Source organism: Psammomys obesus, unplaced genomic scaffold, assembly GCF_907164565.1.
Source record: "Psammomys obesus unplaced genomic scaffold, mPsaObe1.curated_primary_1811, whole genome shotgun sequence".
NCBI classification, from domain to species: domain Eukaryota; kingdom Metazoa; phylum Chordata; class Mammalia; order Rodentia; family Muridae; genus Psammomys; species Psammomys obesus.
Genome location: NW_026595981.1, coordinates 2,269,165 through 2,287,918, shown reverse-complemented (window position 1 = coordinate 2,287,918; position 18,754 = coordinate 2,269,165). Strand labels below are relative to the sequence as shown.

The following is an 18,754-nucleotide window of genomic DNA, read 5'->3' as shown; positions in this document are numbered from 1 at the left end:
GGAGTTTTCAGTTAGGGCTCTGTATGAGCTGTTAGGAGAATAATTAGAGCAGCAGTTGCCCTGCCCCAAATCTGTTTTTAGGTTCCCCTGGAGTCATTTCAGAGGATGTGGCCACACGTCAACCATCCAGCCCAGAGAGTTTATTTCTAGTTGGTGGAATCCGGCTAGCTAGGTCTCTATACTACTTCATTCTAGGCTCTTCGGAGCCAAGAACCGGTCATTGATTTGGACCATTTGAACAACATGCTGGGGTTTGCTGAGAAGAGAGCTTCACCATCTAGGAGGCGATGGCCTTGAATGGTCTTAACTTTCTTTTAAAGCCTTTATTTTATGTACATGGGCGTTTTGCCTGCTCCTTAGTCTGGACGCCACATGTGCCTGGTGCCCCTGGAGGCCAGAACAGGGAACTGGATCCTTCGGAACTGGGGTGACAGATGTGGGTGCTGGGAATGAAATCTGGCTCCTCTGGAAGAGCAGCCAGTGTTGTTAGCTGCTCAACCATCTCTCAGGGCCCTAAATGGTTTAAAGAGCAGTAAGGAACTAGACACAGAAGCAGGCCTCCTGGGCTCGGTTAGGGAAAGCCCCTTAGAAGCAGTTTAATACCACAGTGTAAGTAGGAGATCTCAGGCAGAGTGGAGGAAGCGGTATTTTCATCTGTTTTCCTGAAACCGGTCTGATTATGTCACTCAGGCTGGCCTTGTGCTTGCTGTGGTCTTCCTCTTTCAGTCTTTCACGTGCAGGAATAACGGTCATGTTCCACCATGCCAGGATAAGGAAAGAGCAGCTGCTTTAACTGTTTTTAAAGATTATTGCGTGTGTGTGTGTGTGTGTGTGTGTGTGTGTGTGTGTGTGTGTACACCACTGTGTGCCTGGTGCCACAGATGCCAGAAGAGGACATCGGATCCCCTGGATCAGATATTTTTGAACTGCCATGTGGGTGCTGGGAACTGAACCCCGGTCCTTTGCAAGAGCAGTAAGTGCTCCTAACTACTGAGCCGACTCTACAGCCCTGAGGGCAGATCATTTTAACCAGCTTTATCAACCTGTGCAAAAAAATACAAAGGCAAGCAACAGCAGGAAGGAACAGCAGGGATATGCTAGGTGATCCAAAGGACTGTGCAGGACGGGCCACAGGGCCTAACAGGCTATGAAAATAATAATGAGGGGTAGGGGTAGCTCAATGGAAGAACGCCTGCTTAGCATGCCCAAGACCCAGGGCTTGGTCCCTAATTTGGAAAGAGAGACAGAGCGAGCACACAAGAATAATGTACCTTTATTCAGATAATGTGACAAGAGTGCCTTATGGCATGTGAGCATTGTCTTACAGCATGCTGTCTGTGGCTTTGGGATGCAGGGAGACTTCCATCAGGGCTTCAGCTCCATGACATCAGCTCCGAATGAGCGTGGGCCTGCTCAAACCAACAGACCCTTTACAGCTTTCACTGACTGTTGCTTCCTGTCCCACTCTCTCTCACTTTCCCTCCATTAGAATGAGTCACGTGTGTTGGTCTCTCATGTCAGCATCAGATTATGTGTGTGCGATTGCACTGAGCAGCCTAGAACAGGGCACGGAGACAAAATTCAGAGTCATGACATTCTATGACAAGAAGCTGAAGCACGTTATGTGAGAGGTGCATAGCCCAGGACAGTTCCTCAGCAGAGAGCATGGCTGGGCTGAGGAGTCTGGGGTGGTCCTGTGGTTTCTCGGTGATCATCTTTGCATGCGCTCCTGAGGGCCTGCCAGCTCAGCTGAGTCTCCCTTCCAGAAGGTGACCCACAGGGGTTGACTGGTTGCAGATGTGTATGCTCTGCTTTAGGCAGGGACAACCTTGAGTGCTAGCACACTTTGTAGAACCTCCTGCTCAACCCCCAAGTCTATAAAGATGATGTTGGGCCAAAAAGATGGTGTACCCAATGGGTAAAAGAGCTTGCTGGCCAGCCTGAGTTGGATTTCCAGGACCCATGTGGAGGAAGGAAAGGAACAAGAACTCACTGTAAATTGACCTCTGACCCATTTGTGTTTGGCTAAGAAAGACACCAAAGATTGCATTATGGGAGAAAAATGGGTTTTGGAGTTTGCCAAGGAGCCATCCTCATTCTGATAACCATGGAGTGCCATCAACACTATTAACATTAGGGACAGATGTTCTTTTGGCATTGCTGGCTTCTGCTCATTGAATACCTCAATACCTCACGTTCTATAAACATTTTCTGGAGCCAGTGTGGTGACACACAGCTTTGATCCCAGCACACTAGAGGCAGAGACAGGTGGACCTCTGTGAGTTCGAGGCCAGCCTGGCTGACAAAGTGAGTTCCAGGACAGCCAGGGCTACAGAGAGAAACTCTGTCTTGAAAAACCAAGGAACACAGCAGCAGCAACTAAGACCTCTTTGGTACAACAGTGGCAGCTGCTCCTTTCTCAGTTAAGAACCACTGTCTTGTGATGAGAAGACAAGGTGATGTTCAGCTGTGTCTGAAGCCCCTATAGCCGGCAAGCAGGGAGATATGGAAATCTCATTTACAATGTTACTGGAGGGCTAGAGAGGTGGCTCAGAGGTTAAGAACACTGGTTGTTCTTCCAAAGGTCCTGAGTTCTACTCTTGTTCTTCCTGGCTTTCTCAGACTCTCTGCTCACAGTGCAGCCCTATATACAGTCTGGTGTGAGAAGATGAGATTTCAGTCCAGGTCCTTGGAGGCTGCCTATCTAGAACACTTAGTGCTGCTGAGGTGCCACCCTGTTTGGCCACCAGATGGCACCTGAGAGTTCCTGTTCTCTGCCGCAGGACCAGTGGTAACTGCAGAGAAGTTGCCTTAAAGGAGGCCTGATGCTTAAAGAGACACCGCCACATCCCCTTGGGCTGGACCCTTAAATCTATAGAATGAGACTCTACCATGGCAAGCAAAACCCTGTCCAGGTCAGTGGCTTCTTTGCCTTCCTGGATTTTGATGCCATTTTCTTGACAGCTCTCAGTCCCGGCAACTGCTCCTGAGCCTGAGGGGACGGCCAGTGGGGAGGGTGGCGTCAGAGCTCCTGGCAGAGCAGCGTAGGAGCTGGGATGCATCCGCAGAACTCTGGCTGACAGAGCAGAACACACAGCCAGCTTCGGGGCAGCAATGACCACAGGAGGGCGAGGGCTGGCCTGTGAGCTCTGACCTCTGCTGGACCACCTCTGCTGCCCTGGAGCTGAGGAGACTGGCGCCTTTGAATTTGATCTCTGGGTTTCTTTTGGGATTCTGAGAATCTTTCAGTCTTCTTCAGCTGACGTCCTTCCAAATGCTGATGGGGACTCAGAGGTAAGTAAGTGGGGGAGGGCTCTCTAGACTCCACTGTGGAGTTCCCTCATTGACTGTAGGAAAATTCTCATGTTCACCCCTGAGTGGCAAGGACTGAAAATTGTTAGACAAGGCTCACTTTAGCTGGAGCTTGGGGAGGGACACTCCTCAATTTGCTTTTGATTAGCCTCATCTAGGCCAGCTGCTCTGCCCTGATGCTAACTGTTTCTGGTGCCTGACTGTGGGGTTAGCCTGGGAAATGTGTGTGGTGTGCCCTGCTGCCTGTCCTTCGGTATTGTCCTGGTAGTGATATGAGGAAGGCATCAAGAGTGTGACTGTCCTTATCTGGGGATCAGCCTACATCTTGTCAGGGTACAGATCTTTCCCATGACTCAAGCTGACATAAAACTTCCACAGGGAAACGAGGTAGGTGGGGCTTCTGTTGTCTGTAGATCTCACTGTCTTCTGGAAAAGCCAAGAGGCTGGAAAGGGCAGGTAGGAAGAGAGCAAAGGAGAGAGTCTTGGGCCAACCAGTCTCCTTGAGAGGCAATTCATGGGATGCCTGGCCTGGGAAATTTTCTTCTTAAATTATTTTAATTTTATATTTATTCATTTATTGTGTGTGTGTATGTGCGCGCACGCGTGCGTGTGCACATGAGTGCCACAGAACATATGTAGAGGTCAGGAGAGATCAAAGGACCAATTGTGGGGAGTCTGCTGTCTGCTGTGTGAGTCCTGAGGATGAAACTCGGGTTCTCAGGCTTGGTAGTAAGCACTGTATGCATTGAGCCACTTCCATGGCTCTGGGAATTTTCTTCAGACCTAAGGACTGAAGATGAATTTCGAGAACAGCAAATGCTGTTTTCTCTACCAAGGAAAAGAAAATGAAATAGGGAGTAAAAACAGGCTACCTGCCAGGTTTGTAACACATACCTTTTATCCCAACACTTCTCTGTTAATTTGAGACCAGCCTGGTCTACATAGTGAGTTCTAGACTAGCCAGGGCTACGCAGTGAGACTCTAGCTTAAAATACAAACAAAAACCAAACCATAAGCCAGGCATGCCAGCACATGCCTTTAATCCCAGCCCTCAGGGAGGCAAAGGCAGGCAGATTGCTGTGAGTTTGTTGTGGCCAGCCTGGTGCAAAGCGAGTGCAGGGCAGTCAAGGCTACACAGAGAAATCTTGTCTCAATAAAACCATCCAAACAAACAAAACAAACCACGCACATACACATACACATACACACAATAAACAAACAACAGGCTACCCCAGGATGTTCCAGAAAGCTAACTTCAGTCTTTCAGGGCTAATAATATACCTGGAGCTCATCTTCCTGATCTACCCGGGAGCACCTGTGAAAACTAAGGCTGGAAAAGCCTGAGCCTGGCCTTAGGCGTATAAGCGGAGGTTTGGGGACCTGGCCTAGCAGAGTGTTACTGGATTTCTTTCCCGCTCATCTGCAGGGTCATCTGACCTGTTGTAGTAGATGTGGTTTTCTTTGGGAAAGAGTTTTCTTTTTACTTACTTACTGGCAGCCCTTGGGAGTTCTGAAATGACACCATTTTGCCTTCTCGTGTAACTCCAATTACTCCTTCCCTGGGCTTAACTCTTCTGTCCATTCGTTTGTTCATAAGCCAGTATAGCACTACCCAGGTGGACTCTGGGTTCAGACTTGACACTTTTCAGACCATCAGCTGGCTGGCTTGTGGCTTAGCCTTCCTGTGCCTCCATTTCTTTGTCTATGAAGCGGAGCTAATAGTAGCACCTATTTCACTTGCTCAGTGTGAGGATTAGGCCAGAAGCAGCTTGTACAGCACACAGAACAACACTGATCAGTGTTAGCTGTTAGTAATTTTGATGACTAATATGCACTTTAAACTCTTTATTTTTATCTTACATGTGTAAGTCTTTTGCCTGCATCTATGTCTGTGCATTGCATATGTGTCTAATGCCTGCAGAGGCCAGAAGAGGGTGTCAGAGCCCCTGGAACTGAAGTTACAGATGGTTTGAATTGGCATGTGGATGCTAGAAATCAAACATGGGTCCTCTGGAAAAGCAGCCATCTCTCCAGCCCATCATAAGCATTTTTATTAATTTATTTTCTAATATATTATATCCTGACTGTGGTTTCCTCTCCCTCCTCAGCCTTTTTTTTTGGGGGGGGGGGCAGGATTTGAATTTTTGCCTCGGCCTTCAAAGTATCTGGAATCACGGGCGTACATACACCTGGTTTAACATGAATGTGTGAATTTTTTGCTTTTGGAAAAAACCTGGTGTGTGTGAGCTCACATTATATACTCTACATATACTCTGATGCATTCCCGCTTGGCCCCAGCTATAGAGACACTTTGTTTTTGGCTCCCAGTGACCACTGGGTGATCTCGCAGACTTCTGGGCCCTGCCTGTGGTGCACAGTGAAGCTGTGTTGCTAACATGAGAAGGAAAGACGCATGGAGATGCAGAAGCAGCATCACCACTTCCGCATCCTGGCCAAGAGGTTGGTGGCTGCTGGTCTTCAGAATGGGTGCGTCTCTTCTCCACTCAGCCCTGCAATACCAGCACAACACTCAGAGCTGTGCAACTAAGCTTAAATCCTACGACGAGGCCAGAACAGGCAGGTAACCATGGAGATGGGGGAAGGAGAAACAGGTTAGGGATACAGATCGTGTTGGCTTTAGGACTGGATAGGACTAGGGGCGGAAGTGTACTGAATGCTGACTCAGTGCCTTGGAAACACCACATATCGGTACACCCCGGCACTTAGCCGGATAAGGGAGGTCTGTCCACAGTGATACCTCCCTGCTGCTCTGACAGATCAGGGCTAATAGCTCCGGACAAGAGCACTTCAGGATAGCAGGCCTTGGGCAAACTACAGAGGAGGATGCCTCTTTTAACTCCTTAGTTTCCAGAGTGTGTGTTGAGTTAGTATTTCTCCCAGCCTTTCTCTGCCCTAAGTGCCCTTTGATCTAACTGGAGACATTTGTTAGTTTCAAGATCCCCAGATGCTTTAAGTCCCACCCACTTATCCCTGTGAACAAGGAGAGGATCAGGCTGTGTGATGAAAATTCTTAAAGCAACCACCCTTTCCCAAGACAGTAGGTCAGAAGTGGTGTGTGGCAAAACTACCCGCCCACGATACAACAAAGTACGGATACCATCAAAATCCAACTTTGTGATCCAGTAAGTTAATTGGGGTTACTTACAGGAGCAGAAATGACCGAAAGACAGCTGCATCACCAAGGCCCAGCCCATCAGGATTGACTGCTCACAAGGCTGGGAACTTGGAGCACACTGCACAGCCTTCAAGTAGCTCAAAATGTTGGGAGCATCCTTTCCAACTGTCTCTGGTCTAAACCTCTTCTAGGCAGTTGCTGTGTGCTTCTGGCTGGGCTGGTCCGAGTCTTCTTTGCAGCTCAGCTTCCTTCCATCTGAGGGAACTCTCAGCTCTTGCTGTTGACTCTGGCACGGTGAGGTCTGGCGAAGCTGGTCAGTTTCTGGGACTTCCTAAAACTGCTTTAAAGTTGTTTACTTTCCTGCTTAAGGAGCTTCCCAGCAGAATGGAATGTTTCAGTCGTAGATGAAACCATCACACAACAGGTGGGCAGATGGTTATGGAACAAAAGTGTCAGGGCTTCCTGGCAGATGGCCTTGCTCTCGTGGACCAGCGAAGGTTTTTCAATGCCTTGGATTACCAGTGATGGTAAGGAGGCATGCAGAGGACCCCACGCACACTAACTATATGGTTGGGTTCCTGAGCTGTGCCTCAGTTTTCTCATCTGAAAAATCAAGTTACAAAAGTAAGATAAGAGCTGTGCCTGGAAGCCCAGGCCTGTAGGCCTAGCTTTTCAAACCTCAAAGTGAGCCCCCAGTGACACACTCCTCTAATCCTTCCCAGACAGTTCCTCAGACCAGGCATCCAAGTATATGAGTCTGCAGGGGCTGTTCTCATTCAAACCACCACACTGTCTCAAAAGGTGAAAAAGAGATGGGGATAAAGCCCTGTGGGAAAGTGCATGAGTGTGGTCCTGGGTTCAGTTCCTAGTGCTGAAAAACAGAAAAGTGAGGGGAAAGGGGGAATCCGAAAGGAGGGAAACCGAAGTAACAGTGATGTTCATAGAGAAATTGCTCTTGTGGAAAACAACAACAACACTTTTAAGATCCAAGCCATAAACACCAAGTACTCAGTGTCTGGTATTAGCACTATGACCTGCAAGATTGTCTCTGTACCCTGCACTGTGATGGAAGGGGACAGTCCTGGGCAAGACTGGACACAGTGCAAACTAAAGCAAACTAACAACACTAAGCAGAGCAACTGCAACATTTTAGCTAGAAAAAAAAAGCTGAAAATAGCTTGCTCAAGCCTTTGTAGATAAAAATGTAAAATGTATGCAAATGTATGTGACTCACATAGAAACATATATCCATGGCCTCCTCACAGTCGGCTCTGGATGTGGAGACGTCGGGTTGGGGCCGGCAGGAAAATCCCTGTGGTATATTGAGGGGAAGGGTCAGAGCTGCAGCCCTCAAGGGTTTGTGTCTGATAGCACTTCCCAGGCATGTTTTCTCCTTCTCCTGGGGTTCTGTCTCTGCAAAAAGTGCAAGAGTAAGGAACGCCCTTGTCCTTTCTCTCTCTGCTTCCTCAGAGAGCCTGCCTGCTCCCTCTCCCGTCCCGGAACTCTATTTCTGGATAGTCTCGCTGGAGACGCACAGCCCCCTCCTTTGCCATGCTCCAGGTGTCGGCTTGGCCCTCCTAATCTTACATGCCAGTCAGGGACAGTGGGAGGGTAACAGCTGAGCAGGGCAGGGCTGCAAGCCACAGAACCAGAAGCTTGAGTCAGGACTGGGGTCATGAGAGCCAAATGGGTACAGGAAGGCCTCCATCTGCTGTAGCCCCTGTAGGAGCTCCCCCATCCATGAGCGTCTACCCTTGAACCCCCAGAGGCCTGGAGACTGTCCTGTACATTGATGGCTCTAGCTCTTCTTGGGCATCTGTGGAGGACACTGTCCACATAGACAGCTGGGCAGTTTGCAAGGCTGGGCACAGGTTTCCTTCTAGGTAAGGGTCTGCTTCTACTTCTCAAAGCTATCTGAGCTTGTTTGGAATGAGGAGGAGCTCTTGTGGATAAGGAACAACACTGCCCTCCACAGAGGGGCACTTAACTCTTTGTAGACCTCCGTATGGCTAGGGCCCAGGAAGGTTCTGCCTTAAGCTGTCTGAAGATAGGATGGATGGAAACTGCTCAGTTATTAGAAATGCCACGGGCTGGAGAGACGGCTCAGAGGTTAAGAACAATGGTGGTTCTCCCAAAGATCCTGAGTTCAAGTCCCAGCAACCACATGGTGGCTCATAACCATCTATAGTGAGACCTGGTGCCCTCTTCTGGTGTGTAGGCAGAATACTGTATAAATAAAAAATAAATAAACCTTTAAAAAAAATGCCACTATCCTTGTATATGAAAGGTCTAATCCAGGTCTTCCTTGGTGGGTTTGATTGCCTCTTCCCCTGGGAATTCAGGAAATAGACTTCAGCTCCTGGCTGTATGGCCCACCCTAGCCTGACTTCGCGCTGGGAAGGTTTCCATGGGTCCTGTGTTGTCGCTGACGCCACAAGCCTTCAGTGCTATTGAGGTCACTGTTTGGAATTTTGTTTAAGGCTGTTCTCTGAGGCATCTGACCCCCATTTTCCTCTAACTACTGCGTACTTATGCTTAAATAACAGGCCTCCTGCACTGAGGCGGTGGGCGGGGTCACCTGGAAGAACTGAGGGAGCCCAGGGCCTTCTGTACCCCAGTTGTCTCTCAGCCTGAAAGGGGCACTGAGAGGTGGTCCTTCCTCCTATGCCAGTGGTGGCCCCCGACTCCTCTCTGCCTTACCTCAGCTGCCCACCCGGGGTATGGGGCGGGAACTGATGTGCTATAAGGTCAAGGGTGTTTGAATAGATGGAGTGTTTTAAGGTTTGGTAGGAAAACAATCCCTGGGTGGCCCAGCCTTCCAGTGGGGCACAGGACGTTAACCTAGTCCACACCGCGCTGCCCATGCTTTGTCTAGGGGTGGGGCCTGCAACTGCACCACCCCCAAATCGTGCTTAGGGATCCTAGGGTGGCAGGTGATGTCACCCCTGCGGGGCCCATAGGTCTCCTTAGTGTGCGGATTGCTGGAATTTATGCTGAGCCCAACCGGGGAAGGAGGGGAGGCTCTGGCCCTGCGCCGATGCCTGGAGACCCCGCGGGAGCTCTGTGAGCCGCTCTCACACCCCACCGGCCCGCTGCGGCTGGGGGTGGGGGCGCCGAGGCTGCCGCGGATTGGCTGCCGCCTCCGCCCCCCGCCCCGGGCGCCGCGCAGCCCCGGGGAAGTTGCTAGTTGGCGCGCGGGCTGCGGGGCCGCGGCTCCCGATTCCGCAGCGGGTTCACGGCGGCCGCGCTCGGCTCCCGGGGGGCGCTTTCCTGCCCTGACCCGGGCAGCTCCGGCTTGCTCCTCCCTGCTACCTGTTTCCCCGGCTCTCCTGCCTCCACCCTGAGGTCCGCAACTTCGGCCTCCGAGTCTCGCCACCCCTCCCGGCACCCCGCCCGCCGGCGCCCTCCCTCCTTTGTTGTGCGATGAGGGTCGGGTTTCCCATCTGACCGTGGAGCCTCTGCCGCGCGGAGCGCAGAGCCGTGGGCATGGAGCCGCTCAGCCACCGGGGCCTGCCGCGCCTCTCCTGGATCGACACCCTCTACAGCAGTACGTGTGCGCTTGGGCTGCTGGGCTGGGGGCTGGGGAGGAAGAGCCTGCGCCCCCCGAGGAGCCCCGGCGCCCTCGGGGTCCCGGTGCACCCGGGCGCTTGGCGAGGGTCTGCGGGCATGGTCCGCCAGGTGTGCAGCCAGCCGGAGAAGGGGGAGCGGACTCCAGGGGGGCGGGGGGTCTTGGGTAGACCGCAGCCGGGGGAACTGTGTCACCCTCCCACCTGTTGTGTAACCCGGCGCTCCGGGAGTGGGAAGCGCCCTTCCCAGGCGCTACCTCCGCCTTCTGGATTGGCAGCTTCTCTCCCCACGTTGAAGCAGAAAGGCCATTTTGGGGAAAAAGAAAAAGTCTTCGCCTCTCTAGTTTACCACCTCAGGGACATTCCGGTGTGTGATTCGGCTTGATAACGGGATCCGGTTGGAAGAGAGACTGTAGGTACGGGTCTCCGCGGGGGCCATTTGGACGAAAGAGACAACCCCCAAGCTCCGCAGTCGTTCTTGCCAGCCTCATCACCACCCCCATTCCCATCACTGCCACCACCACCCCCAGAAAAGCAAATGAAAAGGGGGAAAAAAAACCCGCCAGTGCTCCACCCCCTCGCTCCCAAACCAGCCCCGATCATGTGATTGCTCTTGTACAGCCTGGGGGATGTGTAGTTGATCACTGGGAATTACTCAGATGGGAAGTACCCCCCCCCAGCCTTAGGTGGCAGTGCCCGCGTCGTCCTCCCCGCCTCCTCTTTAACTCATTGGCATTCTGTGGTGTAGGGAGATGGTCCTGCCGGCCTCCAAGGAAGACAGTAGATTTTGCTCTTTCCTATGGAAATACTGGGAACCCTCCCACTCTCTCTCTCAGCACACCCTAGCCCTGAGGCAGGCACAGCTAGGCAGTGACTCCGAACATTAGATACCGTGGAACAAGGACATTTTGAAGGGTCACCCTGGCTTGAGTTCCTTATTAACAGTCACATTTCAGGGGTGAGAGATGATGTCTTGAGCCTGGAGGTCTTGCCTTAGTGTCTCTGCATCCCCCAACACCCAGCCTCTGCCCTCTACATCCCTTTGGGGTCTGTCCCTGCCCTCTGTATCCCTTTAAGTCCTGTACTTCTCAGGGCTTCTTCCCAGCTCTTATCCCAGTTTCCTGCCCCTCCTCCTCCCAGGAACTCTCCTTGTGATGGTTTGTTCTGCTTTGGGCTTTCAGCATCAAAGAGGCAAATCTGGTTCCCCTGGGTGTCCATCCTGGCCAAACCCAGCCGGTCCATCTGCGCTTTTCCAGTAGAGGCCAGCATCGTTGGGTGAAGGTCAGGGCTCACAGCTGTGTGGCGTGTGTGTACACGTGTGTCTGTGCAAATGGGGACACACATCTGTTCAGAGGCCTGATGCAGATCAGCTTCAGACTCAGAGGACGGATTAGTGACCTCTGCTTAGCTCTTGCAAATAAGTCATAACAATGCCTCATATTCATCTGCTGCTTGTGCTCTTGGATATTTCTGGCTCTCTTGAAACCCACTCCTGCGCTCCTTATTTCCCAAAGCATAGAATCCTATGGAAAGCAATTTGTGGCTTTCTCTCTATTACTAAAGATAATTCTGTAACTTGATCATCCAAGTCCCCGTCCCCAGCCTGGGGTTGAGAAGCAAAATTGCCTTGAAAATTCCTGAGTGGAGGAATGTCAGAGTAGGGAATTAGGCCAAGGGTCTCTTTGGGGGTGTTCTAAGCCAATTCTTACTCTGACAGCCTGGCATCTGAGCTGTCTAACCCATTGTAAGGCCCTGTGGCAGCTGGAGGGTGAAGTGTTGGGTAGGGGCACTAACTTGGCATAGTGCATGGAGTCTCTGCCTCGATTTCCGGAACGGCTTATTTGGGAGTCTGTAGCAGAAGGCTTCCTGGGGAGGTTCTGTGCAGTCATATTTGGGCTGTTAGCCATCAAGTTTTCTTTTTGACAAGAAGCTGAGTTAAACAAATACCCAGGCTGTCATTTGCCTGGCGACATGGTTCTGTGGCTCTGGGGAAGTTCCTCTGGCTCTGTGGACACTGTTTGCTCACCAAGTCACAGGTCCCCACGAATGCTAGATCCAGGAACTCTGAGCGGGGTACACATGGCAGCCAGTGTGGATCCTGGAATATGTGAAACGATTCAGTGATAGAGGCTCAGTGTGAGCGACATTCCTGGGGTAGTGCTCGGCCTCTCCGGGTAATTCAGAGGGTGCCAGGCACTGTGCTAGGTACTTTCTACCTCTTACTTCCTAACTCCACAACCCCGGACTCTTAGAGACTAGGAAAGGGAGGTTGAGTAAATTTGTATCATTTACTCAAGGCCACATATCTGATGAAGGTCAGATCATGCCCTGGCCAATGAGGAGGGCTTGAGCGCCTCCCAGATATGACTGAGCGTACTGGAGGCCCTGTCCTGTTATGCAGTGGGAATACCTCTCTTCAGCCCTTCTTCCAGGAGTTTCCCTGACCTGATCCATCAGGGTAAATGGCTTTGGTAACTCTCACATCGTATTGTTCTGTGTCTCTGTGGGACCTTGGACCTGGCTTTGGAGTCCATGCCAGATCGGCTGAGCCTCCCTCTAAACCTAGTGCCTTTCTCCTCCTTCGGACTAACCACCAACCTCTTCCTCACAAACGACTTGTCATTGGAGTCGTTGAAACTCTCCTTTCTGGTTTCTACAGCTGTGTTGGTGGTCATCACACACACACCCTTGCAAAGGTGGTAGTGGCAAGTGCCCTCTGCTTGTAGTTGGAGTCCTGAATGGCTGCTCATGGAGGTTTGTTAGGCACAAGAAGAAGTGGTAGATCCCAGCTGCCAGTGTGATCTGGGACTGATAGAGGCGGGATTCTTGACCCTGGCAGCCGGAAGTGCCAGTGGAGGGTTGCCACCACCTCAGGTCCCTGCTTCTTTACTTCTCGTTTTCTGTATGGGTAGAATGATGCCACCCTCCCTCTTCAGTGCTTTGTCTTGATTCTTCCCCAGTGGCTGGTATGAGTTTCTCTGTGGGCTTGTTTTCTTTCTTATAATTCCTCCATCTTTTCATCAGTCACCCTTTCCACTGAGCACTTCCTACCCTCTCTGCTACACCATGGAGGGAGTCTGGACTAAATTAAGTTCTGTGAAATAACAAACACCAGGACACTCTGAGACTCTTCCTGTCCCTCCCAAGTTGAGACAGCCCTCCAAGGAGATCTGGACTGAGATCCACATATGTGCACCAGGCAGGCTCTTGCTTTAGCGCCTCTTCAGATAGGACATCTTTAAATGTGTCCTCTAGATTTATTTAGAAGGGAGGCACAGGGCTACATTTCAGGTTTCCTCTGCCATTTTAGTCTTCTTTATCCCAAGAAATTCCCAAACATATCTACTGGAGTATAAGCTGCCTATTCTTTTGGATTCCATAGAAGGCAGAACAAGACCCCTGCCTTATGGGATTAATGTCTTTACTCCAGTAGCATTCGAAGACTAGTCTGTTGTTGTGATCTTTTCATGCCCCTTATAGACTCAGCCTCTATGCCAGGGGCTGTAAGGCTCTGAACCAACTGCCAGATCATTCTAGTCCTGTGTTTGCTGTATCTTAGGGCCAAACCACTAGCACTGAGTTTAATCAGAGCAGGCCAGCCAGCCAGGCTCCATCAAACTGCCCCTGATGCCCCGGTGAACAGCTGCAGATAGGTGTTTCTTCTGCTGGGTAGTACGTTTTTCCTCCTCATCAGCACCGGTCCATAACTCTCATGGTGGTTGGAGTCTCAGAGGTAGGGCTGATGGAATAATTAAGTCATCTGTTCAATAAAACTTTTTTGTTGTGACCGTTGCTGTTGTTACTTGGGAAAAGGAAGGAATAGTGGAAACATTTGTGGAGGATTGGCTAGAAGATACCTCTGGGAGGCCGGTTAGATAGTGGGGAGAATGTTGAGCAGATCCATCCTGCCTTTGTCCTGGGGGCAGGACGGAATGCTGAGGCTGTTCTCTGAGGCTTGGCATGTGCCCTGGCATGATTCTGTACCTTCCTTGTGCCCACTCCACTCAGGGTTGTCATGTGGATCAGTTAGTTGATGTCTCTTAACATCTTTGAGGGTGAGGGACACTACTGGACTGTCTGGCCGTCCTGTCATCACAGTCTCGTTACTGAACAGGTTCTGTGAGCGCCTTCCGTCAGGGAAGACAGTGAGAGCCCTGATGGGGACAGAGTACTATGCAAACGTTCCGTGCAGTGATACCCACAGTTTTAAGGAGTACCCAGCTAGTAGCTCATGCATACGCCCTCAGTAGTTTTGGTGGTGTGAGTTTGAGAGGGAGGAGCATTTTTTCCCCTGTGTTTTGGCTCCTTTAACTCCCGACTCCACCAGAAATCCTAGAAACACTCTATCTGGCCCATTCATGAGTTCCCTGGCATGTGTGTTTGGTAATTGTAGTAGTGTGTAGTGAATCTGGAGACCCCCAGGGGAGTCCTGTGCTTTGCTAGGGCCTGTGACTGGAAGGCTTCTCCGCTGTGTTTGCCGCTGTGTTTGTGCTGCAGCTGTTCCACTCAGCTTGAACCTTTTAGGGAAAATCTGGAGCTAGGCTGCCAGTGGCTCCAGAACAGCTCTGATCCCCTTCCCTCAGGTGAGCCTTCGGCTGTGGTGAGCCAAGATTATTTGTGAGGATAATGCCCGTGTGTTCTTTCAGGCTCTTAGCACTTTCTCTGAGGGCTGCCTGCACCTGTGAGAGCACCAAGCAAGCCTGTCTGTCTTCAGAGTTGTCAAAAGGAAGACTGTCTCACGGATACCAGGCTGGTCTTGAACTCTTGATACCCCTCCCCCAACACTTGGTGTTACAGGCTTTATACAGTGCTGGAAAGCTAAACCAGAGTTTCATGCATATTACACAAGCACTCTGCTAAATAAGCTGTATCCTGAGCCCAGCTGGGTTGTTTCGCTGTGTGACTTAGCCTGCCTCAGCCTTACTTCTTAGGGTAAGATTTAGTCAGTTGGAGCTGTGAGGTCCCATGGTTGCTAACAGGAGTCTTATGTTGGTCTTGAAGCTTTAGATCCTCTAAGTGGAGAGGAAAACAAGGTCAGAGCAGTGGGCTGACTACACAGTACCCATATTGAAGCAGATGACAGACACTAGAGCCTATTCCTGTTACCTCCAAGGCATTTGGGAAGAGCCCTTTGAGCTGGTACCTCAAATGGTCCTATGGCTCTTTGTGGGTGGGCAGCCAGTTGTCTGGTCCCTAGATTCAGATCTGCTTTAGTCTCCCTCAGTTTTCTGTGTCTGTGTTTAATTGCTGTCTTCTCTTCTCTTTACTCCCCCACCACACAGCAGAACAAAAGATGAATCTGGCTTTAAGGGCTGTATAGAAAATGTCCAGGTCACCTGGCCTTTGGAGGTGAGGCCAAATGGGGCGGGTACTACAGTGACTTGGTCAGGTCCAGGCCTCTCTTCCTTGACTCTGACCTTACATGCCTTTATGTCCCTTTAGACCACATGACACGGAGATGTCATTTTGCCTAAAGTGAGCAAGGTCTGCAGGAGGGCTTGGATGCCTAGGGGAGCCCAGGATTGATGAGGGAATCTGTGGGTTTTCTTTGGGCTTCTGGGGAAAGATGCTGCTGTAATTACCTCCATGGGATTGAAGGGCTGATCCTGTTAGCGTGCCGGGCTAACCTCGTCCTCCTGGGCATCGCCTCCCAGGCAGCAGCGAGAGTGTAATGGATCAAGATTACCCCGCATCGTTACGCTGTATAATTAAACTTAGTTACCTCCCTGGCTGGGGGACATCAGCACACAGCTCCGATTGATTTCTTCCTTTGTGGCTTACTTTGCTTATTGGTGGCTAGTCTTTTCTCTTATGAGTCTCCCTTGAAGGCACAATTTTAGGAGCGAGAAAGGCCCCTTTATGGAGAGTTAGGGTTAGGGTGGCAGTGTGTTCTCTGATGGTGCCTAGTGAAGCCCTTTTTAGGAAAAAGGAATTCTGAAGAAAAGCCTTATCTTTTGGTCCCTGAATGACATTTTCCAATGGGGGGAAAAATCTGTTGAGTCCTCTCGGACTCAGGAAAATTAAGGTTTTCCATTTGAGAAAAATCTGTCTTCCAATTTTTTTAAAAAAAAAATTGTTTGTTACTTAATATATATTTGCATGTGTGTGCCACAGCCAGCATGTGGAGGTCAGAAGACAACTTAATGGAGCCAGTTCTCTCTTTCTACACTTCATATGGATTCTGGGGGTTCAGCTCAGGCTGGCAAGCTTGTTCAGCAAGTGCCTTTACCCGGTGAACCATCTTGTTAGCCTTCTGTTTTCTTTAGAAAACCTGGAAGTGGGGGCTGGTGAAACAGCTCAGTGATTCTCAAAGGTCTGGGATAAAGCTGAGATAAAGACCTGAGTGTGGTGGCGACGTGGAGGACTGAAGGTTGAGACTAGCCTTCGCTGTGTAAGGGAGCTTGGGCTGCAGGAAACTTAGATCAGAGGTGATGTGAGGTCTTACACCTGAAAGTCTAGCCACTGGAGACCGAGGTGTGGTTTTGAGGCCAGCCTGTGCTACACAGTGCACAAATGCCAAATAGTCCAAGAGAGCCTGAGAGCCTGGACTACGGAGTGAAATCCAAAGAAAAAAGTAAAGAAAATGTACAGTTAGTCCTACTATGTGCCAGATATGCTAGATGTTTTCTGTGCGTTATCTGTAAAAGCCCCAAACGGGTACCTGTTTATTGTTTCCTGATAGAGGTGAGAAAATGGAGGACCTGAGAGCTTCAGCCTGCAGTTGGCCAGATCTCAGTGTTCTGACACCAGCGACCACTCAGCAGCTTCTTACAGAATGCCGGTATAATGGTGCTGTTCAGTACCTGCTGTGTGCCAGCCCTGGCAAAGACATTTAGCATCACAACTGCTCTTCTAGGCCTCCACTATTTGATAGGGGAAAAACTGGACTACTGGGTGGAATCCAAAGAAAAAAGGTAAAGAAAACATACAGTTTAATTAGCCATACGATGTGCCACCACCGCTGGGCTCCCAGCCCTTTTTTACCTTTTATTTTGAGGCAGTCTCTTCCTAGGTTGACAAGGCTGACTTTGAACCTTTGATCTTCCTGCTTAGCTTCCCAGATACCTGGGACTATACACAAGCACTAGCCAAGACTGAGTCTTGTTTCTCCGTGGTATGTGAGTGGCTCAGGCCCTGGGAATCCTTTTTGTGACTAACCAGTTGGCTGTCTTTTCCAAGAGATGGTCCCCCCACCGTGGACATTTGGAGCCCATATCCCTGCATGACCCCATTTTGGGGGTTATTGGCAGGAAATGGCACTTGGTAACGAGAGGGGGAAGTAGAGGGAGGGAGAGGGAGACTGGCTGGCCATGGAGGTGGGAATGGGATGCACTTGGTGCCTTGTTTTTGAAGCACTTGGGTTAGGGTTAAAGAAGTGGGGACTGGAAGAGAGGACTTGGCAGGGCCAGAGTGTGCTGGCCCTGCTCTTGGATCTTTTAAAATTCACCTCCAGAGTTCCAGAAGGAGGATAAAGAGCCCTCAGCCATAAATCAGGCCACTGAGCACCAAGGGGTTTCGCCCAGGCGGGGGCTGTTGGGTAGAGAGCTGGCTGGTGGCTGGATTTACCCAGTGCCGCATGTTAATTATGGGTGGTGTGACTCAGGGCTGGTAGCCTCCACACCCATGGAGGTCCCCAGGCCTAGCGAGCACTTCCTGAGATGGTGGACCCTCAGGTCACCAGGCCTGAACCTGGTGACTCAGACCTTTGTATACCCACCTTTGGCCATGGCCAAAAAGGCCTGAATAAGACTGAAGACCTCATTTCTGTGTGGTGAGCAGAGGAAAGAAAGCTTGAGCAGATTTCCAACAAGGGAGGCAGAAGCACAGTTGCTAGCAGCACCGCCACCCACCTCCCCACCCATCCCCCCACCCCCACAGGTTGGGGGGAGCTTTCCAATTCCGTTCTCTTTCTCTTGGTGCTCAGATTTCAAGGGCAGCTCACATCCTGTGTTGACTCAGCAGCTTTTTGTTTTGTTTTAAGGAACCTCTGCTTCTTAGGACATAGGGATATAGGAACTCCTATGTCTTAGACACGTTTTCCTATGGGGGCACATACGGAATTCCAGTTGCTCCTAGGGCCTTATAACTCCCTCCGGACTCCGGACTCCGCTTCTTCCCCCACTCTGAAGCTGCCGCCTTCTTGTGGCTGTTCCTGCTTGCTAGCCCTTCCCGGTTGACTCCAGAATGTAGCCCTCACACTTGCTAAGTTCTGCCTTCCAGGTGCCCTGCTGTGGTGCTGTCCACCCCTCTCCCACTCAGAGCTTTCTTTTGCTCTTCCTGCCCTTTCCAGCCACCCTTTTCACACTTTCCTAAGGGAACAATGTCTCTCTGGGAGGACCCCAACTCTAAAAGTGATTCAAGGTCTGGAGAGCAGGTCCTGGTGTTGAAGTCCCATCCCTCCAGAATACGCCTTCCCTCTGGTGCTTTTCCACTGGCCATTCTGTGCAGGTGGAAGCAGTGATTGTTTGGTGGTAGCAAAGCAGGGCTGGGGAATACCCCCTGAGTTAGCATCCTGTGGCAGAGGCCGTTCACTCAGTGTCAGGAGAGAGGAGCCAGGAAGTTGTGGGGAGGTCTAAGGATGCAGCATGCAAAGGAATTTGCTCATGGGTGGTCTGACCAAGAAAGTCAACTCTACACCCTTGTAATTATTTTTTTTTAAAGAACTTGAGGGACCAATGGCTTTTTTTAAGGTAGTGTGTGTGTGTGTGTGTGTGTGTGTGTGTGTGTGTGTGTGTGTGTG

At 50.7% G+C, this 18,754-nt stretch overlaps 1 protein-coding gene and 1 long non-coding RNA gene across 3 annotated transcripts in view; one reads left to right on the top strand and one right to left on the bottom strand.

The window, feature by feature from the left end:
• Positions 1-18,754, top strand: part of Abr (ABR activator of RhoGEF and GTPase) — a 182,153-nt gene that overhangs the window by 38,618 nt on the left and 124,781 nt on the right. Inside the window, exon 1 of one of the 2 annotated variants that reach the window (XM_055619945.1) lies at positions 9,679-9,995. The exons of the other annotated variant lie outside the window; for it this stretch is intronic. Within the exon in view, the coding sequence (XP_055475920.1) occupies positions 9,935-9,995 (61 nt within the window). The 5' untranslated portion in view covers positions 9,679-9,934. Of the gene's footprint in view, positions 1-9,678; positions 9,996-18,754 lie in introns of those variants that run through there. 2 annotated transcript variants of the gene reach the window in all.
• On the bottom strand, positions 1,257-10,510 carry LOC129686172 (uncharacterized). The gene is made up of 4 exons (XR_008721588.1): positions 10,219-10,510; positions 7,683-7,861; positions 6,479-7,051; positions 1,257-1,556 (listed from the first exon to the last, which is right to left on the bottom strand). It is a non-coding gene; the product is annotated as an uncharacterized LOC129686172 (long non-coding RNA).